We start from the raw sequence: 26,218 nt of genomic DNA on the forward strand, positions 1-26,218 counted from the left end.
TATATATATATATATATATATATATATATATATATATATATATATATATATATATATATTCATACAAAAAAATGTGTAGTTTAAAATATGAAACAAGGGTAATTTTGAACAATTCTACATAAAATCTAAATTTTAAAGTAATTAAATGTTTTTGTTTAAATCAAATGACTGATATATATATATATCAGTCATTTGATTTAAACAAAAACATTTAATTACTTTAAAATTTAGATTTTATGTAGAATTGTTCAAAATTACCCTTGTTTCATATTTTAAACTACACATTTTTTTGTATTTTATAGATTTTATTTTCACTTCTGTGTGTGCTTTAGACATATTTCTGGTTTCAGAAAAGTATCTAAATAAATTTGTAAACATTCAAAAAAAGTCAAGCTTGAACTAAGTTGATAACATAATAGAAACTGCCATATTATCATAAACAGTCGTGTAGTGTGTTTTAATGCAGACAGAATAAATGACAGAAAACGTTTCTGAAACTGAAGTTCATTGCTTTCCAACAAAATCTCCAAAAAATGTAATCAGAGATTATTTGTATTCATTAAAGCATCAGTATAGTGGGCTGAAATGGCATGACGTGTTGACGCACCAGTCAGGTCCTTTAAAGCAAACCAAAAACGTGCTTTTGAGGACCATAGCAGGTAAACATTCACATAAACTTCAAATAACTGAAGAAAATATTACCTTTTTCATATCGAGATATTAAAAAAAAACGTGGCACTCGGATTATTGTCACTCTATCGTTTTAGTAGCCATATTTCTAAAACAGATAAATACAAAAAAATAAAGAATAATTATATTAAATAATCACTTTTAACAGAACTGAAAGAAATGCATATGTCCCTAAGCTAGGAAGACAAAGACTCTTAGCTGACTTTAATGGATGAATCTCACAAAACTTAACCAGAACACCTCGATCCGTTTCCCTCCAAACTCAAAAGAATCTTTTTCTTTTTACTTCAATAAACTCATTTACTGAGGAAAAAAAAGGAATAATAATCAAATAAAATGCGAGAGGGAATAACATCATTGGAAATGTTTCTTAATTATCTGAAGAAAAGAAAAAAAAACTGTATCAATTTTCTCACAATAGCTTTCCAGTGCAAAACCTTTAAATTTGGGGATGGAAAGTGACCTGGTCATGTTTCATGAGCTCCACCCTTTACACTTTATTAACCATGTTCAGCAGGATTTGGTGCAGTTGTTTATCTCAGAAGACAATTTCAGGACTTTCTGATATATTTGAGTCCTGAATGAGGAGGTATATGCTGTTTTCCGTTTGTGCTCCTCAAAAAGGGTTTTCGGAGGCAAGGCAAGAAAGGCAATGAAGGCCTTAATGTTAGATTAAGGGAGATTTCATATCGCCCTTAAGGCCATAGGAAGACATGGGTGTATCCAATCAAATGCAGCAATGTGCATTACAACTAGTAAATACTGAATTGAGTACAGTGCATCAAGAGCAATGAGATGATAGTAATAAATGTTGATAAGGAATGTAACAAGTCTGTCAGGCATTTGGAATGGGCATCGCGTGGGAGCTGAGTGCATAAAATGAACATTTCGATACATTTATGATGCCAGGTCAGTGCATTTAAGACATTCTCATAGTCATTTTGTGGTGATGCCCTGAAGGTTTGCTGAGGGTAGTGGGCTGTGGTACTGCAAAGTCCGATTACAATGTACCCTTCCATCCCTCAGTGGGCATGTATGTCAAGCCCTTGTCCTATGAGGGTTTCGCTGGGGTGGCTATGAGGGGGTGGATGAAGCAGCATGGCAGTGTGTGGGCCGGGGTAGGGGTGCAAAGACGGGCCTGCGTGAGAGTATCCAGGTTGGGGCAGAAGTGCCCCGGGGTAATCTGTGGGCAGGGATGGCAGTCCCTGAAGTCCTTGAAATGAAGAAAAAGAGACTTAATTAATATGGTGTTTTTAAAAATCACGAGAAAAAGCAAACAGATGAAATCTGAAGCGACTAAAAAAGTTTATAAAAACACAGTAATTCTTAAAAAAATGTGGCATGTTTGCAAAAGATTTTACAATATGTCATAAGACGCATGACGTGAGACACATTTGTAATGGAATTTCCAAGAATAGAGCCATCTCATGGAAACACAGCCTGTTTACCACAGAAAACAAAAACAAACAAGAAAACTAGTTGTCTTGGTGTTATTGTATAACATTATGGAGCTGCCAGAAGTCTAGTTTATCATCTAAGGCAGGGGTCACCAATCCTGGTCCTGGAGGGCCGGTGTCCCTGCAGGGTTTAGTTCCAACTTGCCTCAACACACCTGCCTGGATGTTTTAAGTATACCAAGTAAGAGCTTGATTAGCTTGTTCAGGTGTGTTTGATTAGGGTTGGAGGTAAAATCTGCAGGACACCGGCCTTCCAGGAACAAGTCTGGTGACCACTGATCTAAGGTTTTGACATATTTTTGTTACAAAAACACATTCATCCCCTTCATTAGAGACGCGTAAACCCCTTGGTGGCATATAGGTTAGCTTTACACTGGATGTATACCTCTTTGTAAGATTTTGTATGAAACGGCCACTCCCCAAATCATTACACATCATGGAAGAGCCAGATTACAGTTTTATACTACTCCAACCATGTTCGTCTGAAAGACAAATGTCATATACATTGAATACATTGTGGAGTAATTTACATTTTTGGGTAAACTGTTACTTTAAAGTATTTCCAAAGTAGTCCTTACTTATCTCAAGCAAATATTCAGGGGCGGACTTAACCAATAAGCGAGATAAGCAGCCGCTTAGGGCCCTGAGGAATTAGGGGCCCCCGACCAATGCCAAGAAGTCATTTTCATATAGCTCTTTTACACATTTTCTATCGTATGTTGAAAAATCTGTCTATAACTGTTAGGATTTTAACGTTATTACTTCTTTTCTAAATCGGGGGCCCCCATTAATAATGGAACATTCCTTCCGTACTGCACATGCGCGAGGTGTGAGCGCAGCACATCAATCAAATACACTGCCAGCTAGTGTTGCAAACCTAGTGACTTTTCAGACTCCCTGTCACCATCTAAAAAAATACACGTCAAAGTAAATTAAGAAATCCCATATTCTTGTTTATTTACATTTTCCATACTGTCCCAGGATGTCACGGTGGCGCAGTGGGTAGCATGATTGCCTCACAGCTATAAGGTTGTTGGTTTGCTAAATTGGCCGTAGTGTATGTGTGTGAAGAGCGTAAGGGCGTTTCCCAGTGTTGGGTTGTGGCTGGAAGGGCAATTGCTGCTTAAAACCTGTGCTGGATAAGTTGGCGGTTCATTCCGCTGTGGCGTACACTGATTAATAAAGGCACTGAGCTGAAAAGAAAATGAATTAATACTGTCCCAACTTTTTCTGATTTGGGGTTGTATAAAATTATCATATTACTATAATATTATTATATACTGTGCTCACATTTTAGCTAGTTTAGCGTTTTAGTTTTTATTATAGCAAAAGTAAAGTGTAATAAGTGATAAAAATAAACATAATTTAAAATATACATGAATTGACCTGGGCGACACAGTAGCCCAGTAGGTAGTGCTGTCGCCTCACAGCAAGAAGGTCGCCGAGTCGCTGGTTTAAACCTCGGCTCGGCTCAGTTAGCGCTTCTGTGTGGAGTTTGCATGTTCTCCCTGCATTCGTGTGGGTTTCCTTTGGGTGCTCCGGTTTCCCCCACAGTCCAAAGACATGCGGTACAGGTCAATTGGGTAGGCTAAATTGTCTGTTGTGTATGAGTGTGTGTATGAATGAGTGTGTGGATGTTTCCCAGATAAGTTGCGGCTGGAAGGGCATCCGCTGTATAAAAACATGTTGGAAAAGTTGGCGGTTCATTCCTCTGTGGCAACCCCGGATTAATAAAGGGACTAAGCCGACAAGAAAATGAATGAATGAATGTATTGACCTACATTAAGTTTGTTCTTGCTGTGTGCCTAAGAAATTCAATTAGGTATGGCATTTCTTATTCCCAGAGTTGGATTGCGGCTGGAAGGGCATCCGCTGGGTACAAACATGCTGGATAAGTTGGCGGTTCATTCCACTGTGGTGACCCCAGGTTAATAAAGGGACTAAGCTGACAAGAAAATGAATGAATGGCATTTCTTAATAATCTTAATAATAAGTGATTTTTTTTGCTTAGTATAAATGTTTTAATGTTAAAGTTTGACCAAACATAATTTCATAATATATAGTTTGAGAAAAATGTATGAGTTTGGTTGTAATAAATCAACACATGGCTATTTTAATTTTCTTTTTTCAAGAGCAATGTATTGGCAGTGTAGTTATGTATTCATCGATGCACACAAAAATCTCACCTGCAGTCCTTAAACCTAAATGGGACTGAGCATCTAAACCATATCCTCCTAGTGCTGCCCCTTCTGGACTGTACGGAGCACTCTGGCCTGAGGAAATGCACACAAATACTCCTTATTCAGTATATTATAACAAAGTCATAAACAAAGAAATATACAAAATACTTTATTTTACCTGAGCGATTTGTTTGGTCAATCATTGGCTGGACTATTCTGCGTCTGGCATTTATAAACCTGAATGGATGCAGCAAATGAAGGCACACATTAACAGAACATCCACATTTTTGACTCTAACATTTAATCTTATACATCAATACAACTACAATATTTCAAATTCCCTCACCCATTTTACAGTAGTTCAAAATCCCACATTTGTTCATGATTGTGAACAGATCCGCATGATGGGAGATGCTTATTATTGGTTGAAACTTCATTACCTACCAGTTATTGACCTGCAGTATGGTGAGACCTGTGTCCTGCGAGAGCTGTTTTTTCTGTTCCTCAGATGGGTACGGATGCTGAGAGAGAACAAAATGCTATTAATATAACAATCAAGAATGTTTAGGTGACCGGTGTGACCTCTGTGAGAATATGGCAAGCTGTTTTGACATTTAATATATAGCCCATACTAGTATCTGATAGGGCTGTGCAATTAATTGAAAATCCGATTTCGATTTTGGCTTTTAACGATTATGAAAAACCATTAATCGAGATAAACGATTATTCCATTATTTACCGCCCCCTTTCCAGTTGTCCTCACTTGTTGCTCTTAAAAGGGCGAACGACCGCATGCTTTTGTGTGTGTGCGGCGCGCAGACACAGTCAGAAGCATGTGGTCAGCATTTGTTCTCATTCGTACACTGTGACGAGTAGAGCGCAGACATCTAAAGTCATCTTAACGTGAGCGCTTAAAGGTCAAATAGGTGTCAAAACGCCGTGTTTGGGGATTTTTCATATTTAACTCTCATTTTATAATAAACAAACGAGTTGAGGATCAAAAGACACGTGAAAGCAAAACCATTAAAGTAACAGCGCGCAATTCCTACTGCCGCCTGTTTTTATCATTATTAATAAAACAAGGAGAAAACCCCTCACTGCTCTTGACTGAAGACTTTTGTAGCTAAAGTGTTTTTTCTTACAGTGAAGATGCTTAAAGCACAGTTTGTTTTATATATTTTTTTAATTGTATTTATTTCTCTTTCCTTTGCAGGGAGAAAAATAACTGTATATATACATATATATAAGTCAGAATGATTAGCCCTCCTGAATATTAGCAACCCTTGTTCCTCCCCAATATCTGTTTAATGGAAAGATTTTTTTCAGCACATTTCTAAACATAATAGTTTTAATCACTCATTTCTAGTAACTGATTTATTTTATCTTTGCTATGATGACAGCACATAATATTACACTAGATTTTTTTTTTAAATACAAGCATTCAAATTCAAAGTGTGATTCAAAGGCTTAATTAGGGTAATTAGGCAGTTGATTATATAACAGTCGTTTCTTCTGCAGACAATCAAAATATATATTGCCTAAAGGGGCTAATAATATTGACCTTAAAATGGGTTTCAAAATATTTACACCTGCTTTTATTCTAGCCGAAACAAAACAAATAAGCCTTTCTTCAGAAGAAACAATATGAGAGGAAATACTGTTAAAATTCCGTGCTCGGTTAAACGTCATTTGGGAAATATTTATTTTTTAAAAATTCTCAGAAGTGCTAATAATTTTGACTTCAACTAATAATCGTTTGGAATAATCGTGATTACAATTCTAACTAAAATAATCGTGATTATGATTTTTCCCAAAATCGAGCAGCCCTTTTCATGCTACTAGTACTTATTCATTAGATACTAGTGCTTTATAAAAATATACTAGTGCTTACTCATTAGACACTGGTTCTTTTTATTAGTTACTAGTACTCATTCTTTAGACACTAGTACCTATTAAATAGATACTAGTACGTATTCATTAGATACTAGTAGGTATTCATTAGATACTAGTAGGTATTCATTAGATACCAGTATCTATTTAATTGGTACTATACTTATTCATTAGATACTAGTACTTATTAAATAGATATTTTTTTAGATACTAGTACTTATTTTACAGTTTTTTACAATCGTTTTGCCAGAAATTTCAGAAGTCTGGTGTCAGTTTTCAAAAACTCTAGACACAAAATTCCCAACCATTGCCAAAATTGTACGTTTTTGCAAAACTTGCTTTTTTAATATAACACAAACATCAAATTGATCCCATTTCAAAATGCAACTCAAACATTACATTTGAAATAAATGCGTATTCATTTACTTAACATGATGTTATTATCAACTGATACAAGCACTCAAAATGACAAATTACTGTTGCATTACTCTTGATGCGTAGAAGCTGATGTACAATATTACATGTTTAGAGGATGAAAGTTTCAGGATAGATCAAATGACATCAATTACCACAGAAGATGACCCAACTGGACTACATTATCAATAGATTTCATCTTTATTCAACCTTATTCCATATTCATGGTTTCTTTGTTCCGTGTACACCTTTTCCAGATAATGTTTTTATATCTGACATTGCTGTACTGTATGTAAGTAAGCCCAATCATAGCAGACCAATGTCTAGCCTGGATTCACATTGACTAAAGGTTCTTTCCAAGATTTCTGAGTAATGAAAACACCACTGTGATGTAGAGACCAAATCCACAAGATCAGACTGATGGTAACACAGATCCCAAAATAGAAATCTGATATATTGAAATATATGCAAATTACATATATGAGATAATAGTTCATATACATTTTACTTATATAAAATGTCACTGTACATATCAAAATATTGCCATTTTTCTATGTAATAGAATTACAAATGTAATATATATATATATATATATATATATATATATATATATATATATATATATATATATATATATATATATATATATATATATATATATATATAAATATTTCCCAAATTATGTTTAACAGAGCAAGGAATTTTTTCACAGTATGTCTGATATAATTTTTTCTTCCTGAGAAATATATATATATATTTTTTTGTCTAGAATAAAAGCAGTTTTAAAATTTTTAAAACTCATTTTAAGTTCAAAATAATTAGCACCTTTAAGCCAATTTATTTTTCTGATAGTTTACATAACAAACCATTGATATACAATAACTTGCCTAATTACCCTTACCTGCCTAGTTAACCTAATTAACCTAGTTAAGCCTTTAAATGTCAATTTAAGCTGTACAGAAGTTTCTTGAAAAACATTTAGTAAAATATTATTTACTGTCATCATGACAAAGATAAATCAGTTATTAGAAATGAGTTACTACAACTATTATGTTTAGAAATGTGTTTAAAAAATCTTCTCTTCATTAAACAGAAATTGGGAAAAAAAATAAACAGGAGGGTGAATAATACACGGGGGCTAATAATTCTGACTTCAACTGTATATCGTCCGATTTTTACCACGATTAGCCGGTCGCCCTGTCAATCATTTAGCCAGTCGGACGGACGATCGTTCGACAGCGGCCTCTTGTGGGTTTACGCGAGAATGGCGCTCGCGAGAGAGACACACAACAGCCTCTCGTGGATTCAGGAAAACAAAAACTGCACAAATACACACCTCCTGGGACGTATTTCGCGGTCTCCAGAAACGTCCACAGGACTACGTTTTCAGAATGAGCCTGGGTTGTACATATACTATGCTGTTGAGTGTGTAAATGCATAAGTACATAGTGCATGAGTGCATAGTGTGCCATTTAAGATGCAGCTACTGTGATGAAGCCAATTATGATGTGGGGATGGTTAGAAGGTCATTATGGACAGAGGCCAGTGGGCAAATTTGGCCAGGATGCTGGGGTTAAACCACTACTTTTTTTGAAAGACATCCTGGGATTTTTGACGACCACAGAGAGTCCGGACCTCGGTTTAACATCCCATTCAAAAGACGGCGCTCGCTGAGCAGTATAGAGTCCCCTTCACTATAGTGGGGCGTTAGGACACATACAGACCGCAAGATGGGCGACCCTTGCTGGCTATTTTTTTCCATGGAACACATTTCTGTAGTTTTCAAGTGTTTTTTTTAACTGAATTGGTTGGCTTTCTTACCGACAGGTGCTGAAAGAGCCAAGCTCTCATAATGTTAGTTGCAACTTTGGGAAAGATTCCTCTTTTCTTGTTGTTTCGCCTGTCTCTGTCTGATTCATCTTCTTCTCCTGTACTGGGAGAAGCCACACTTCCATCCAACCCATCACCTGATAAAACACAACACACATGTGCATCGAAATATAGGATAGGATTAAAATTGGCAATCACTGAATCGCAACATTAATATCATTTAAAACATTTACCACTGCGCTATGCAGGCTAGCTTTACAAAACAAGACAAATTAGAAAGAAACTGCCATCCCATAAAAATGCTTATGGAAGTGGAAACTTCTGCGGATAATTGTGATAACTTCATTCAAATTGAAGAACACAGATGTGTCAGCCTGTCTGACCGATGTGATAATGTGGCTTGGTAATCAATATGTTTATATTAAAGGGCCATGAAACCCCCTCATTTCAGCAGGGTGTTTTCACACCTCTACTTTGGAATAAGTCAGAAAAGTGGGCGTGTCCAGCTCTGTTTAGGGGGGAATGTCGGAGGAAGAAAAGAGGCTTGGTGTGGGAGTGTCTATTTGGGCGCGCTGAATTTCAGAGTCAAAACACACACACACAGCGGACAATGTGACTGTGTTTACATGGGCATCTGTTGTCGAATTATTTGCCAAATTATTAAATGGTGGACTTTAACTGCAGTTTGGCTCTTTCATTCAGGGAATTCATTCATGTCCCTCCCGACAAACGAAATATTTGATTCGAGGAACTGCTCTAAGCGTGTATTTTCATGCAATGTTTGATACCGCACGGCAAATGAGAGAAAAAAAAACTCAGCGTTTCCCGGAAACTTAGATGCACACGGCAGGTAGCGTCAGAAAGCCGCGTGTGTTATTCCCGTCACTAAATCCAACACGAGGTTATAGTTTGGTTGTAACTGTTAGTGCTAACTTGTTTACATTGGTGCAATAGTTTGTTTGATACGAATAAAATACGAACTGAATAAACAAAGAGCACTGATCACTCACTTACCAAATCTGTAGAGACAGGACAATCACCAGCAACTAGAGCCACGTCTTTATTAAGAGGAGACTACAAGCGAATCTGGGATCTCAGCGTTTGCAGATGAGAACAGCTCTCAGGTAAACAATGTTCCTCCTTAGACACATAAGTTATTGTTGTCGCGAAAAAATGAGAGAAAATGAAAACGAAACTTAACTGCAGCAAACAATAACAGCAACACTTCACGCTTGTTTTGCCAATACAACGTGGCGTCTCTGCCGTCTACACTCTGACAGCAATGAATATTAATGAAGTTGCACAATAGAGCGCGCTGATTGGTTTGAACCAAGCCTTACTCATGCATTAATGCATCACACTGTAAGACGTAATAAGACTCACTCTGGCACAGACGCCCAGTCTGCACGCTGGAATACATGCTATTATGTCATAGCCGTGACGCAGCTTCAAAAAATCGTTTCAAACCGGAAGTACGAATTTGCTTAAAATAACGCAAAAACAACCAATTTACACTTTTTAGTGAAATATAGGTGTCCTAATAGTGTTTTTAGCAGTGTGGGACACATATACGACTGTCAACAGCTCAAAAAATGTGTTTTGGTGTTTCGTGACCCTTTAATTTGTCTTGAGCCAAGTCACATTAAAAGCTTACAACTAACCTTTTAAGCATCTAATGAGTTACACATTTTGGATTTTTAATAACAGTGAAAATTGCACTGTGTGTTTCAATTTAATACTCTCCAATCATGACTTTTAAATCTAAATAGGAACTCCAACAAATGCATATATCATATATCATTCACACTATTTAATTAGACAAAAGGTGCGTTCGGCATGAAGCACGGCTGCAGCTGGTGATTAACGAGATTAGCCGAGCGGGGACGGAGTTGAAAACGGAGCTGTCAAGCCGGACAGCTGGACACTTCAGGGTTCAAAATTGCGGCAGTCATGATTGATGACCGATCACATCATTTTTATTTATTTATAACCACAAATGATTTACAGTACAGATGAAACAGAATACAAACAACAGTTCATTTTTAAACAATACGGGATTTGTGAATTAACTATATAACAAACGCATGAGAGAAATAAGGGGAAACAAGAGGGTAAACATTTAAACGAATAAGACTATTAAATACAAAGTAATAAGCACAAATTGTAGGAGTTTAACATCAGTCTTTAGGCTAATACTTCTTGTTTGATTATGCTAAAAAGGGGTTTACATTTGTTTACATTTATAGATATAAAACATGCCAATATATATTCATGTAAAACCCAAAACAAGGAGTTTTGACTGAGTCTTAAACAATGATTAAGATTATTTTGGATAATGAAAACATTTTCAATAAAGCACTTTAATCCAAAAAGATTGTACAAAAGGACATTCCTAAAACAAGTGAGCAACACTTTAGGCAGACGTTTTCCAGAAAGAGCAGGTACATCAATGTCATTTAAAATTTGTGCATAAACGGCTTGACAGGAAATTATATGTATATATATATATATATATATATATATATATATATATATATATATATATATATATATATATATATATATATATTTATATTTATATATTATAATTATTTAAATAATTTAATCTTCTTTTTCTTCTTTGGCCTTAGTCCCGTATGGTTGCGGGGTCGGCTCTTTGGAACAAGTCCTTTATTTAGACTTGTCCATATGATAACGACTTTTTTACACCTTCCGGCAGGCCTGTCGTCTGGGCCTGTCACCCTCATACACATACACACTCATACACTATGGACAATTTAGCCTACCCAATTAACCTGCAGTATGTCTTTGGACTGTCGGGGAAACCGGAGCACCCGAAGAACGCAGGGAGAACATGCAAACTCCTCACAGAAATGCCAACTGAGCCGAGGTTCAGACAGATATCGATCTATCTGCACAGCGCTGCATGAAGTCGAACACACCTAAAAACTTAAACAGCTGTTCTTGTGCATGTAAAGATACTAATAAATACCTTGGAGTATGGCTTGATTCTGATCTTTCCTTTAAATTGCGTATTAATCATACTATACTCGCTATACTATATACTATACTATACTACTCGCATACTATACTCATACTATAACTATGTTTTATTTTTCCCTTAAAGGGCACCTATGATGAAAATCATCTTGTGGAAGCTGTTTGGACAGAGCTGTGTGTTACACTGGTGTGATAGAAACACAATAAGTCTTTTTTTTTAATTTCCTGACATTAAAATAGGATCCAAATCCTAAATTGTGAGGTCCATCGCAATGTGACATAAGAGTGCGGTTTTCCCCGCCCACTGAATTGATTGACAGCCGCGCATTAACATGTCGCCATAATAACGCGTATAATTATATCCACAAGACAGGACGTGCGCAAAGCAGCCGGGATCTGTTCAGCGCTCTGTGATCATCAATAATTATTAAATATGGTCAAGAGTTAAGCAGGTCGCACACCAGAAGCGCCGCTCGGCGCCGTGACACGGCGCGTACATGACAGTTTAAAGTATCGCACACCAGACGCGCACATTCGAATGATATTTAACATGAAACTAATCAGATGGCGCTCTGTGGCGCGGCTGAAAAATGAACTGCGTCCTGAGCCGTCGCCGGGCGCCGCCGACAGCCGCCGACTTGCGGCGCCGGTGTGTGTATCCTGATAGAAACCTATGATTAGAATTCTAAAATACGTGGTGTGCGACCTGCTTTAGTTTTATAACTTTAAAACGTTTTTAAAACATGTTTGTAATAAAGTAAGTTAAAGATGGTAAAATCGCTATGTAATTCATCAACATGTCAGGATTGCCGCATGTCAGGACAATTATAGAAGAAAATGCTTTAATCCTGGTTTGTGGACGTTAAATCAGGTTTATTTTGTACATTAACATAACGGCTATCCATAGAGCAGTGGATATTAATGTGTATCCTGTCACATTTGCCGTGCAAAAACAGTGCAAAGTTAAACACAAGCACGCCGTGTGTGTGTGTCCACTGTATGCGTGTGTGTGTGTGCATGAACTTTGTAATGACATTGTGTGTGACTCATCGTTGCAGAAAGGCTTTAATAAACTCCACAACAAATACATCAAATAATCATTGGGAAAGTTCTTACTGTAGTAATTCTCACAAACTTTATGTGAGATCTGCTTCCTTCATCTAAGGCCCCGTTTACACTGCCAGTCAAATGTTACCCAATTCCGGCTCTGTTCTATGACCGTGTAAACACGAAAAAAACAGATGCATTCGGGGATTTAGAGATCAGTTTCAGGCCTCCTTCATATGTGGAAATAAGTGAAGTTTAATTTTAAACAAATTTTGTGAGGAGCACGTGCTCATGATTGACCCAGCTGGCCCACATTAGCTAATCATGATCCTCCAATCAAAGGATCCCAAGTCCCTTTATATATATATATATATATATATATATATATATATATATATATATATATATATATATATATATATATCCTCATTTCCTTTCTACAACTATCTACGTCTAAAAGAACCCCCCCCCCCCCCTCCCATTCTTCCACCTTTATCCAGAATGGGCCCGGTGACTAGCAATGTTGCCTCACAGGAAGAATACCAATGGCATCGGGTCCTCGTTGGGCTATCTAATATTTCTGTGCGGAGTTTGCATGTTCTCTCCATGTCCAAGTGGGTTTCCCCCAGGCTCGCCCGTTTCCTCCCAACCGTCCAAATATGCTCTATATTATAGATAAAATAAGCCTAGATCTTTTTTCTAGTGTCTACTTTCAGGAAGTTCACCTTGGCATCAGAGGCAGGGGAGTTTGAGATCGACCACAGCTCAATTTCCCCTCGCCCTGTGAAAGGGGTGAGCCCTGGGCCCGAGGATTGCTTGAGCTCAGGGCTCTCTTCCAGGACAGCATGCCGAACAAGCTATGTATAAATCAAGAGCTAAGTGTGCACTCTTGAAATCAGATATAAATCAGATATGTGACAATCTGACAATCATGTAAACATGCAGATTTATTTGATTCTTGAGGCATTGTGGTACCTCTCTGTGGTTTAATGACGTAGAAGGAAGAGCATATGTGGAGATGCTGACGTGGTAAACAACAACAACAGAGGAAACATGGAGGACGAAAGTGGTCAGTCGCCAAAATTTGCTTCCACCAGACCTGAAATCTCTCGTACCCACAAATTCCTTTAAATGGTGGAGGACACCATGTATCAACCATAGGCGCAAGCTGCGATGACGGCCCTTTACCTCCTCCTCCGCCTCAAAATCATTTTAGAGTTGGGTGAACTTTGCTTATTTTGCAGAGCTAAAAGCAAGACAGTTTCTTCCATCGTGGCTAGTGTCGCGCAGATGCTAGAACCCACCTTTGGCATGCGCAGCGTCATAAATTGTATGGCAAGTATAAACATATGAATCGGATATGAGTCACAATTAAAAGAACGTGTAAACAGACAGACAAAAAACTGATATAGGCAACGAATCGGAATTGGGCATCAAGACCTGACAGTGTAAACAGGGCCTATGTCACTGTGCTGTTCATCTGACGCTGCAGGAGACGGGGGCCCACTCTGACCAGCACATGGGAACGGTGGGCAGGGAGAACTAGCTCATTTGCGTTAAAGGCACAGGCAGCAAAAACAGCTACAAAGAGCTAAAAATTACACTGTTGCCTCACAGCAAGAAGGTCGATTATTCGAGGCATCGTAAAACATAGTTGGCAGTTGGCAACCTCTGATAAATCAGAGACTAAGGCCCAATCCCAATACTATTTTTCCCCTCTACCCCTTTCCATTGGCCCTTGAAACAGAGTGTGAAGGGGAAGGGCTTCAAAATTTAGCGCTAAAGCCGCCTTTCCACTGCACACGACATTCGGACATGACTGTTGGAATACGACCCCTTGTGGCAGCCGCACAGTATTTTCAGTGTTGTCGTGCACCACGGGGGAGAAGCTGGTGTCCGAAATAAAGGAGGGCAAAAGCAAGAGCCTTTATTCTCTGTGCGTTTACATAGTTTAATGGATGAATGAATACTAGAAACTCATAGACCGCTAAAATATCGGAGGGAATGTGGAGACAACATTAAAAATATATTTTTAATTACTTTCTTACCAACATTTATAAACAGAAAAGTTTATTTTTTAATATAGACTTTTTACAATTTAAGAAATAACCAAATAAACTCCTATTTTTCATCTCGCGCGCACGGATCTGCTTGGACAAAACTGGAATACATCATATCCGGTCGGCAGGTCGCATACGGTCTAGTCGCAGGAGTTAAAATATTTCAACGGAACTGCAGCTCAATTCGGATCCGAATTTTCCGCATACGGAGATGATTGGAACTCCACGCAGCTCCCGGACTGCTCTCCATTGGAAATGAATGACTTCTGGTCTGTCGCTTGTCGTTTGTCGTGTGCAGTGGAAAGGAGGCTTAAGAAATGGGACAGGACTACAAAAACTGCACACGTCATTATATGTCATCGCAATCTCTTGCTTTATATGAGATCAACAATTACGACTGCTGTAGTTATTTCAGTTGTGTTATTTTTTAGTATTTATCTTGAGGAAATCACTGAAGGCATATATCATGTTATCATAACAATATAATGTGGTAATAAAATTGTAACTGTACTGTGCATTTACACCATAGCCATATTCATCTATGTAAACACAAAAACAGCATTAACGTCATACCAGACACTGTAAAAAGCGCATTCCCATCCACTAGACTTTTTTGACAGAGTATTTGAGTGTCATCGAGTGACAGAATGTTGTGGGTTTTAATTTTAGCATTTTAAACCATGACAGAAACACACGAACGCAGTCATGAATGTATTAAAACTATAGGTGGGCATAGATTAATTTATTTATCTACATTAATCTTACTGTTATCTTGGAATAAACCTAGATTAATCAAGATTAAAATGGCTAATTTGCATTCTGACGAAGGCATTCAGAATATGTGTGCTACCCTAATAATAAGTCTTTGAGAAAGGGTTTCTCAGGCCAGGTGGCGCATTAGACCAGGGGCTCATCTCCTGTTTCCAAAATGCATCACAGACTGCTTAAGAAACTGGTCTACTATGAAAATTGGTGATGAAAATTAATGATGTTCAATAAGATGTACTTGTGTTTACTAACTGTTTACTCAGTTAAACATAAATTTTGAACTTTCGGCCTACATAAGTCAAAAACTCAGCCATATGTCATAACTGAACTAAACAGAAATGGAATTAAGACGTGGAGTATGCATATATTAGTGGCATTATTGAAGTAAACACCGCAATCAAACTATTACCGTCATATAGGACTTTTTGCCCTATTTTCCGACAAGATCCACACACGCGGCTGTCAGTAAAGGACTCCACACACACACACACACACACACATATCACGAAATGCAGAAGTTTTTTTTTTCTTTCCATTTAGTGTGCGTTATTGAATTCCATAACCGTATGTTCACACCGAAAGCGGCGTATGTTCAAAGAGAGCCGGCGGCGTGAGCATCGAGGAGAGTTGAAATCAAGCCAACTTTATGGTAATGAGCTATAACGCGGTTTGGCGGAAAGTAATCAGAATGAAGACGTCCACCGCTTGATAGGAGTTCAGAGAACACAGACCTGTGAACTTTGGTTCCGGCCACAGTTGTTCCCAAGGGTTTGATGATTGCGGTCGCCGGATTTTCAATTATTTACAATGTTTTCTTACAGGAACATGGATTAAATAAGTTACTGGCGAGTTACTGATGTGCATTAATGTTCTATATTTTTATCTCAAAAAAGCGGGAATCTCACGTGATGTGACAGTACAAAACAGTATAGCTGCTTCAGGATATTTCAGACATGTGGACACATATTGGATAAATAGAGCAAAGCCACACCACACGCAACTTGACCTTCCATTGTTATATGAATTTAATAAGAATTGCGCAACATTTTCACGCTAGAAACATGCTTTATGCAGGAATGTAACTGATATGCTGCAACGGCTCCTTTAAATACGAGATCAACGTGGCGAGTTTTGACGCTCTCGCCGCCGGAGCTGAAGGCAGACAGCGTTGTCTCCAGGGCGGCCAGAGCCAATTCTGTTAACAGACCATACGGTATCACTCCTACCAGTCCCACTCCTACCCAAGTTTGCTTAAGGGGGCATGAATGAAATGATCATGAGTGAAAGTGAAACTGCTGAACTGAAGAAAGGCATTCTGCAGATTTGATTCAGAGGGGCACTTTTTTGTCATACATCCGCACTAAAATATCAAGGTAAAAAGTCGCCATAGCTTGCGTAGAATAGACCCAGCTCCCAACCCAACTTTGAGAATAGATTAACGGTGATATTTTTATGCCGCGATAAGAGTCTCGTGTTAATGCAGCATGTTAACGCCTATAACAGCCCACCACTAATTAAAACATGCTTGTCGTGGTAAAAGTTCATAATAATGACAAAAAATACAAATTTGTGCATCTCCTTACTTCAGTCAGCAGCCATGCTGCCGTTGTAAGTGGTGTATTCTGGGAAATTTTCTTAGCCCTTGGTTTCGAGTGTGGTCCAGAGAAATTTCTGTTTCAATGGGTATCTAGTCCTTCCCTTTAGCCCTACACCTTGAAGCTAAAAAAAATTGGGACACCCCTACCCCTTCATGTGAATGTGGTAAGGTAAGGGGAAGGCGTAGACTTGGGATCGGGCCTAAGCCAAAGTAAAATGAATGAATGAATGAATGAATGAATGAATGATCTGTATATTTCGAAGTATATTTTATATGATGTTTTTCCCCTCTGATAATCTTGTGATGCTTTTCTCTCCTACTGTTAATGTTTGTTTTGTTGTTGTTGATTCGTTGGTCTTGTGTAATTTGTAGTTCTTGCGTTTTTATTATTTTGACTGCAATATACTATGGGTTAGGGTTAGAAAATGGGATGGTACATTTCAAGAGGTTAATCTTAATAAAATAAGTTCAAATAAACTCAATATGCAGATTTTTCACTGCCTATCTTTAGTAAACCTTGACAGTAGCTTTCAAACACCAAATAAAGGTTTGCCCTGTGCAAGTTTTTAGCAAATTTGGCTCCCTACACAACAAAATTCACATAGGATTTTGTTTAGAACATAGTAGAACATAGTAAAACAAAACATACCAGCATCACTGCAGTTCTCCACACTGTGTGAGTTGAGCCCACAGGAGGCACTGGGGGTCCCTGAGGGGGTTGACACACAGTCATCTGGGTCTCGCAACCAAGACTGATTCTAGATCAGAGAAAACAGACGCATTCAGACACATAACACGAGAAAACAACTACCTTGTTGATAGGTATTAGCTGCCTGATGACCCACTTGTTCTGACAGACTTGTACAAGAACCAGTGAAGTCTTCCATGTCAGATTTAGATCCACCCTCTCGGTCTTCCAGCACCAAATCAGTGGGCATCTTACCCTTTAGACAGGTGATGTAGCGATGGCAGAAATTATCACAGAGGTCATGAACCTTCGAGAGACAAGTATAGATATCAGGATCAATGATTCTGACAGGATGTTCGTGTTTTATTTTCACATACAATTAAAGCTAAGAATATTGCAAGAAGAAATATCCATGTCTAAAACAAGTTTGATACACCTTTTCTCTCTACGGCAGTGGGAAGGGGGGGGTGCTTTGGAGGCTTAAGCCCCTGATGTATTATCTAAAGGAATCTTTTGGAATATGTTGCACTTAGGTTGTATAACATTTATTTAGTTATCTAATTACTTGAAATTACCACATCACGTGCATTCCACCAAACGCAGCTTTTGTGTCATGTGTCATCTCATGTTATTTTTAACTATATTCTGTAACATGCTATGTCAGTTAGCATCGGATTATAAATCAACTTTATTCTTATGAAAATACGTAAGATGGCTGGAAGAACACATAAAGACCATTTATTGTCGCAGTCATGTAAATGGTCAGTTAAAGCTTTTTCATTTTCATTCAGATCTTATTTTCATTCATTCACCAACAGCAATAGCTGTATGCCTTTATCCATATTAGGGATTTCCTGGAATGGAAATCTACTACCTTTGTGAAGCATATATGGAATTTCTGCTCAAGAGCGCCCAGTATGAATGAAACAAGGATTGAAAGTGCCACAATGGCCTCATCAGCCTATCTTGGCAAAAACTGGGAAAAAAAACTCCCTCTAAAGAAATTTTAAGTGAACATATTTCTAGCAATTTTTATTTTATTAAAAATATTAGCCTACTGAATATCAATATATCAATATCCGCAAAGTATTGAATTTACAAATGCCAGTATGTTGACAACACTAAACTTATAAACATATACAGTTGAAGTCAGCATTATTAGCCCCCCTGAATTATTAGCGCCCCTGTTTATTTTTTTCCCCAATTTCTGTTTAATGGAGGGAAGATTGTTTGAGCACATTTCTGAGCATAATAGTTTTAAAAACCTATTTCTAATAACTGATTTATTTTATCTTTGCTATGATGACAGTAAATAATATTTGACTTGATATTTTTCAAGACACTTCTATACAGCTTAAAGTGACATTTAAAGGCTTAACTAGGTTAATGAGATAAACTAGGCAGGTTAGGGTAATTAGGCAAGTTATTCTATAACGATGGTTTGTTCTGTAGACTATCGGAAAAAAAAAAATTAGCTTAAAGGGGCTAATAATTTTGTCCCAAAAATAGTTTTTAAAAAATTCAAAGCTGCTTTTATTCAAGCCAAAATAAAACAAATAAGACTTTTTCTAGAAAAAAAATATTATCAGACATACTGTGAACATTTCCATGCTCTGTCAAACATTGTTCATACAGTTTGTTTAATAATCAATAAATGCATTGTTATCCGTTACTCATTTATAAAATAATGTAACTGCCTTGCAAATAATCCATGAAGGGGGGTTGTTCAGGGTGGGCTTCTTTGGGGCTAAGCTAATAGCATACCTATCATGTCACATTTAAAATTAAACAAGCGTGAACGAGATCCGATGAACAATTGCAGTAAATAATGAAATACAGTAATAAAAATGGTTCACAGTCTAGGATAAAAATACCTTTTCTAGTTCTAATAGATGAAACCGTAAAACTTGAATGGCCTGGATCATCTGTTAAAAGAGACAATTTGTTGATAAATGCTTCAAAATGACATGAAAACATTTTTTTATTATTTTAATCACATGTGCTGTATGTCTTACCAGATTATCCAGTTCTGGATTTGATGAAAATATGGGTTTCTCTGATCGAATCTAACAGAATTGCAGAAAGAAAGAAAAAAACATTAGAGTCTGGCTTTGATGCTTAATATCTATGCAGTTCTGCAGGTATTTTACTACTATAGCATATGGTTCGTTTTCACTGAGTGGTATGGTACAGTACGGTTTAGTTCAGTTCGGAAGGCTTTTATGTCCGTTTCCACTGTCAAAAGGTACCTAAAAGCGAACCGTACCTTACTACTTTTTAGGTATACTTTGCAAAGAGTACCAAAATGCGGAGCTAGACGCCCAACTGGACGCTATTGGTTAACAGAGATACATCACTCGCTCCTGCAACAAGCCAGGAGAATTAAAACAAAGAAACCACCATTTTCTCAAACTAACCTTGTCGTCGTCTTGATGAACAGCCACAAAGTCAAGAAAAACCAAATCTGCCTTGTCCTGTTTTTGTTTTATGAGGACATCTAAAAGTGCGAAAGAGGTTGCTCTTTCTCCATAGTGCTCGCCACGCGCCTATATTTGAAATAACGAATTTCTTGAGCTGATAATAATAACGTGTGTTTGATTTGAAGTACTTCTGACATCCGATCCTTTCAGAAACAGACAAACGCGTAAAGGAAGTGCGAATAAACAAAGAAAAAACAAAGGAGAGGCCGGAAAAACAAAGGAGCAAATGATTGTTTCAGCAACCTAAAAGATGAAATAACTGCCATGTTAAACTGTTATCATCACCTTCTGGACTATTATGAACTCGGAATGACAGAATTACTTTCTAACAGAGGTTAAGATTAAAGATACCGATTAGAGGTTTGCACTGACTGTGAGCTATATGTTGTGTGTTTTAAAGCCAAATAAGGACTAAATGTTAGCTGTGTGTAGTTTTTCTGTAATTAGTAACATATTGGATATATGTTGCATTTATAATGTTAATTGTAATTTATAATTGCAGACGTTACAGTAGACTATTTTTATCATTGATAATTGATTTATCAGTTATAATCAAGTTATGTTCATAGAAAGGTTAGTCATGAACATTTATACACAGTATAAACAAGTATTTATGTGTATAAAGCATTTGTTTAGTGAGAAGTGCTTCTCATATGATATGTAAACGACCCATACAGATTTACTTTGACATTTCCTCGAGCGAGAATGAAGTCGACTGAAGCTTTCTGTCGTACACTACTCCCACCATTGGTACCATTTTGGCAATGGAAATGCAAGCCTCATAAAGGTGACCGAACCGACCCATACCCTACTGTACCACTCAGTGGAAACAGGCCATAAATGAACCAATAGTATCTGGATGATGCAAGCTGAGACTGCAAATTTCAGTGATATTTCAAAGAAGCTACTGACGTCACTGTGAGGGCTAGGGTTTTTGGGTGGGGTTAGGTGTGCGCATTAAAAAGCATTGGATGCAGCATTGCGTCAGGTCTGCATCCAGACCCCTCTCAAAGGAACACTACTAGACTGCTGCCTTAAATATTTAAACTAGTCTAAGATGATGAGTTGTAGATCCCAGATTCATGTGCGTGTTTACAAACTGTATATGTCTTAAAATTCAGAAAAGGCTACCTTTTGATTTTGAATTGTGAGTTGAATTGAGTCATGAGTCTGATGTTTTGTTCAACCAGAGTTTTGTCTTGTAAAAATTGTCCAGAAAAAAAACATTACATGTAAATGGATTACTCAATTATACTGAGTTTATTATAACTTATTATTATATTTTATTATTATACTTCTATTTCCCAGTTTTGGGTTGCGGCTGGAAGGGCATCCGCTGCGTAAAAACGTGCTGGATGAGTTGGTGGTTCATTCCGCTGTGGCGACCCCGTATTAAGAAAGGGACAAATCAACAAGAAAATGAATGAATGAATTATACTTCTATTATCGGGGGCATCACGGTGGCGCAGTGGGTAGCACGATCGCCTCACAGCAAGCAGGTTGCTGGTTCGAGTCCAGCTGGGTCTGTTGGCATTTGTTTGCATGTTCTGCTCATGTTCGCAAGGGTTTCCTCTGCACGCTCCGGTTTTCCCCACAAGTCCAAAGACATGTGCTATAGGTGAATTGGGTAAGCTAAATTGTCCATAGTGTATGTGAGTGAATGGGTGTTTCTCAGTGATGGGTTGCAGCTGGAAGGGCTTCCACTGTGTAAAACAGGGGTCACCAATCCTGGTCTTGGAGGGCCGGTGTCCCTGCAGGGTTTAGCTCCAACTTGCCTTAACACACCAGCCTTTATGTTTCAAGTACACCAAGTAAGACATTGATTAGCTTGTTCAGGTGTGTTTAATTAAAGTTGGAGCTAAAATCTGCAGGACACCGGCCCTCCAGGAACAAGTTTGGTGACCAGTGGTGTAAAACATATGCTGGATAAATTGGCGGTTCATTCCGCTGTGGCAACCCTGGATTAATAAAGGGACTAAACCGAAAAGAACATGAATGAATGACTTCTATTATCCTTCTAGTTTACGATTGGCCTTGATGTGCTGTGCTTGAGTGACTCACTTGTTTGGCAAAGGCTGCAATATCATCGTTGAACGAGTCAGAGGAGCAGACATCACTGTGATTGGTCATCCCAGGGAGGTGGGCGGGGTTTGACATGGAGGTGGAGTCTCGTGGTGAGCAAGTGGCAAGTTCACACTTTTCAAATACGAGAGCCAGGAGAGGAAACAGAGGATGACTGCAAATCAACACACATATGTTCACAGTAAGACAACACTGCAGGGTAAGAAACTGCAACACTGCTAATAATAGTTATTGTTTCTGTGCAACTTAAATCCCACTTTGAATTTTTTTTTTCTTTTTTAAATATTTCCCGAATGATTTTTAACAGAGAAAGGAAACTTTCACAGTATGTCTGATAATATTTTTTTTCTTCTGGAGAAAGTCTTATTTGTTTTATTTCAGCTAGAATAAAAGCAGTTATTAATTTTTTTTAAACCATTTTTGGGACAAAATTATTAGCCCCTTTAAGCTTTTTTTTTTTTCGATAATCTACAGAACAAACCTTTGTTATACAATAACTTGCCTAATTACCCTAAACTGCCTAGTTCAGCTTATTAACCTAGTTAAGCCTTTAAATGTCACTTTAAGCTGTATAGAAGTGTCTTGAAAAATATCTAGTCAAATATTATTTACTGTCATCATGGCAAAGATAAAATAAATCAGTTATTATAAATACGTTTTTAAAACTATTATGCTTAGAAATGTGCTGAAACAATCTTTCCACAACAGAACAGAAATTGGGGAAAAAAATAAACAGGGGCACTAATAATTCAGGGGGGCTAATAATTCTGACTTTAACTGTATGTATCTATATATATATATATATATATATATATATATATATATATATATATATATATATATATATATATATATATATATATATATATTTATAATATGAAAGACTTGCTTTGTTTATCAAATAAGATCTAATTGGAATTACATTGTAAACATTAAATAAGCTAAAAAGGTATTATTCTTTGTTTCATATATTCAGTTTTTTGTTATGATACTCCCAAAATCATTCCGCATAATCCACAGAAGTTTGACGAAATTCTGCGAAGAAATAGCAAAAAATGTCTGCAGATTCAGTCTAGCCCAGACAATTAGTTTGTAAACACTGTATACAAATAACTAGCCAGAAAATACTACAATATGTCAGTTTGTGCGGTGACAATTTTTAACATCTAGTAAAGTGTAATTTTAATACACAAAAATGTGTGTGAAAAAAATAATTATAAATAGTATTTGTTTAAAATGCTTTTGCATCTTATTCTGACACAAATCACTTGAACTCACATGATGCCAAAACGACAAGTTCTGACACATAAATGAAAATAACGCAGCATTCTCATCCATCTTACTGTAACAGATGGTTAAAGTAACCTGACTCTCACCCATAGATCTGGTCCCGGTGGTGTTTCAGAGAGTCAGGCACAGTGTGGCCATAGTGAGGTGGAGGAAGTGACCTCATGGTGTCCCTGTAGCCTCCCACAGGCATGGCGTCAGAGCCTGGGTACTGCACCAACTCCTCATACTAGATACGCATAGATAGCATAAGACCAAATGAAAAAGATGAAACACAGCCTTATGTTAGTGTGAGATGCACCATGTGTGGGAAATTCGTTTTCACTTTTAGGTTTATGTAGGATTGACAGTACATTTGACTGAGTGAACTAGCGAGAGGCTGTTTGAAGTCACTGCTAATTGTTTCTCCTCCTTAATAAACACTGGTTGCGGGGAGGCTTTGATGTGCGATTTTTCAGAATGCCAAGCAACTCACCCGAGAAAAAAAAACCTTCCAACTGATTTATAATTAACAGCGTTACATACGAATACATAAAGTTATCCAGCCTTCACTTTTGCACAAATTAGCTGGTTATACAGTAAGCCTTCTGATTAATAACATATTCAGATATGATCATAAAAGGCAAGGCAAAGCAATGAAAATTTAAATAAATTTAAATTTTAAAAACAACATAAAAGAAGAAGAACTGCGAGCCAGATTGTGACATAATCAATAATCAGAAAGGAAATCTGACTGCACAGCTATAAATTTCATCGAAGCCATTTCCAATGACCGCTCATCTATTACTGAGGTGGATGCTGCAATCATTACTAATAACATTACTTAATATAAGCCTCTGAAAAGTACGGTTTTAGCTGAAAACATTCCAGACATCTACAAATAATCAGCCTTTTCTGTAGTATTTAAGTTCCCCGTTGACTTCTTACTTCTTTTTAGCGCACTAGATGACACCATTTTAATTTTAATTTGGCTTCAATTTTTTAAGCTGGGTTTCTGTGATATTCATGGCAGCATTTTCAACAGTAAATAATATTTATTGTAAAACTATTTCAAATAACTATAACTTAAAAGAATTACCCATGTTTTAGCATAAAGAAGCGGTCACATACATAGCATAGCATTAGTAATAAGACCTGTTTTATAGATTTTTAAAAATTAAGTACCATTTATTATTACAAATGTATTATTTTAAGCAAACTAAACATATTTGAATATGACCAAAATATAAGCAGAATTTTTCTCTGTATGCTTCAGCTTTGCTTTTTCTAAAATAAATGAAAAAATGAATGTGCACTGCACTAAAACGTAAAGCCTCAAACAATAATACACAAATTAATCTATGTTGGATTTAAATTATCCAAATCTATACTATAATTTTAGCAGGTTTTTATTGACAATAAACACACCATTAAGTCACATTGAATTTTTAAGAAATATTTTACTCATAATGAGAGTTATTGCCGGCCCAAATACAAGATCTTAGTCCGAGGCTGAATAGACTGTTGTTAAATTAACAGGATCATAACTATCATTTCTAAGAAGGCACAGAACGCAACAAGAATTTCCATTTGGCCGCTCACTGTAGCACAAAAGTTGACCTACTTACCGACTTCATCTGCCTTTCTAAGGGCCTGAATGTGATTTTTCTACACCACTCCATCTGACATTTGCCTTTTATTCTTTTTTTAATACATAATTGATTTTAATATGGATTTAAACGGTGCAGCTGAGTTTATAAAAGCACCTTTATGCACACAATATCTTCCAAATAAAATATAGGCCAGCACAAAAACATATTAATCAAAGGTAAATAATAGCATTTTTTTTTTCTTATTTGGTACTAATGAATTATAAGGTATTACAAAACTGTGCAGTGCTTGTTAGTGTAAGACACTGTCAGCTAAAATTCTAACAATTGCTAAATGTACTTTTTGTTTGTACTTTCACCTGCTGTTTATAGCCCATGTGTTGTTTTCTAGATTATTTAATCATCATCACTGCATCAAACTAACAAGAAAAAAGACCAGGAAAAGGGAATAAACAGCACCTACCCTCTTATCCATGCGATACGGAAGCCGAGCTCACACACTCACTGACGGAGGACAACACACGTCAGACCGGGAGATACTCTACAATAACTAAAGCATAAACACATTTTACAACCAGAGCATGCACTGGAACAAACATGTAGCGACCCATATTCATATTCAGGTCCAAAAGCATCTCCATTTTGGAGCATCTTAGTATGCAAGCAAACATAAGACTAGTGGACAAGATTGCTTTTCACTTTAAAAGTATCCACCTAAATAACAGCGTAAGTGTTACTCTAGATTGAATGCGAAATGACTGTTATTGTGTTTATCCATAACAATTTGATAATTTTACCCACGGACATGGTATGCATATAGTATTACGTTAAAGATATAGTGGAATATGATGAGAAGACGAGCAGTAAATATACCCCACCTTAATAAGAACGTAGCAGCAGAAGCGTGAACCGGGCCGAGTATCCAGCATTAGCGGCGCGTTTGGGATGATGTCGGGTCCTTTTCGCGCTACTGATGTCTATGAAGCGACGCGTTGGGCTCGAATGCGTCTCCCCACGATGAGCGATGGAGCTTTAAACCAGAGAGAGAGTGAGAGATGGAGAATGGGAGTTGTTTAGGGGGTCAAAACACAACGGGGTCTCTCACCCCCACCTCCTTATCACATACACACACACACACACGCTCGAGCATTACAAACGC

At 37.2% G+C, this 26,218-nt stretch overlaps 1 protein-coding gene across 2 annotated transcripts; it reads right to left on the minus strand.

Annotated features, from left to right (window-relative positions):
• Positions 1-975: 975 nt before the first annotated feature.
• meis3 (myeloid ecotropic viral integration site 3) lies at positions 976-26,218 on the minus strand. 2 transcript variants are annotated; one of them, NM_131778.2, is made up of 13 exons: positions 25,938-26,218; positions 25,523-25,609; positions 23,560-23,699; positions 22,163-22,337; positions 19,637-19,687; positions 19,496-19,546; positions 17,779-17,928; positions 17,583-17,691; positions 8,453-8,598; positions 4,772-4,848; positions 4,506-4,564; positions 4,334-4,420; positions 976-1,903 (listed from the first exon to the last, which is right to left on the minus strand). In NM_131778.2, exons 2-13 carry the CDS (start codon positions 25,532-25,534, stop codon positions 1,713-1,715), a joined length of 1,248 nt encoding a protein of 415 aa, NP_571853.1. In that variant the 5' UTR covers positions 25,535-25,609; positions 25,938-26,218; the 3' UTR covers positions 976-1,712. The 2 variants fall into 2 exon arrangements, with proteins under 2 accessions (NP_571853.1, XP_087139536.1); XM_087283410.1 differs by lacking the exons at positions 976-1,903; positions 4,334-4,420; positions 4,506-4,564; positions 4,772-4,848; positions 8,453-8,598 and adding an exon at positions 15,010-17,460 and having other exon boundaries at positions 17,505-17,691; positions 25,938-26,065.

This window comes from Danio rerio, chromosome 15 (assembly GCF_052040795.2).
Source record: "Danio rerio strain M-AB ecotype USA chromosome 15, GRCz13ab, whole genome shotgun sequence".
NCBI lineage: Eukaryota > Metazoa > Chordata > Actinopteri > Cypriniformes > Danionidae > Danio > Danio rerio.

Excerpts from the sequence above, each read along its gene's own strand:
- meis3 (NM_131778.2), bottom strand. Across the intron at positions 22,338-23,559 it reads CACCGGGACCAGATCTATGG|TCATCCTCTGTTTCCTCTCC; the intron begins GTGAGAGTCAGG and ends GTTGATTTGCAG. Across the intron at positions 17,692-17,778 it reads GTACAAGTCTGTCAGAACAA|AATCAGTCTTGGTTGCGAGA; the intron begins GTGGGTCATCAG and ends TCTCTGATCTAG.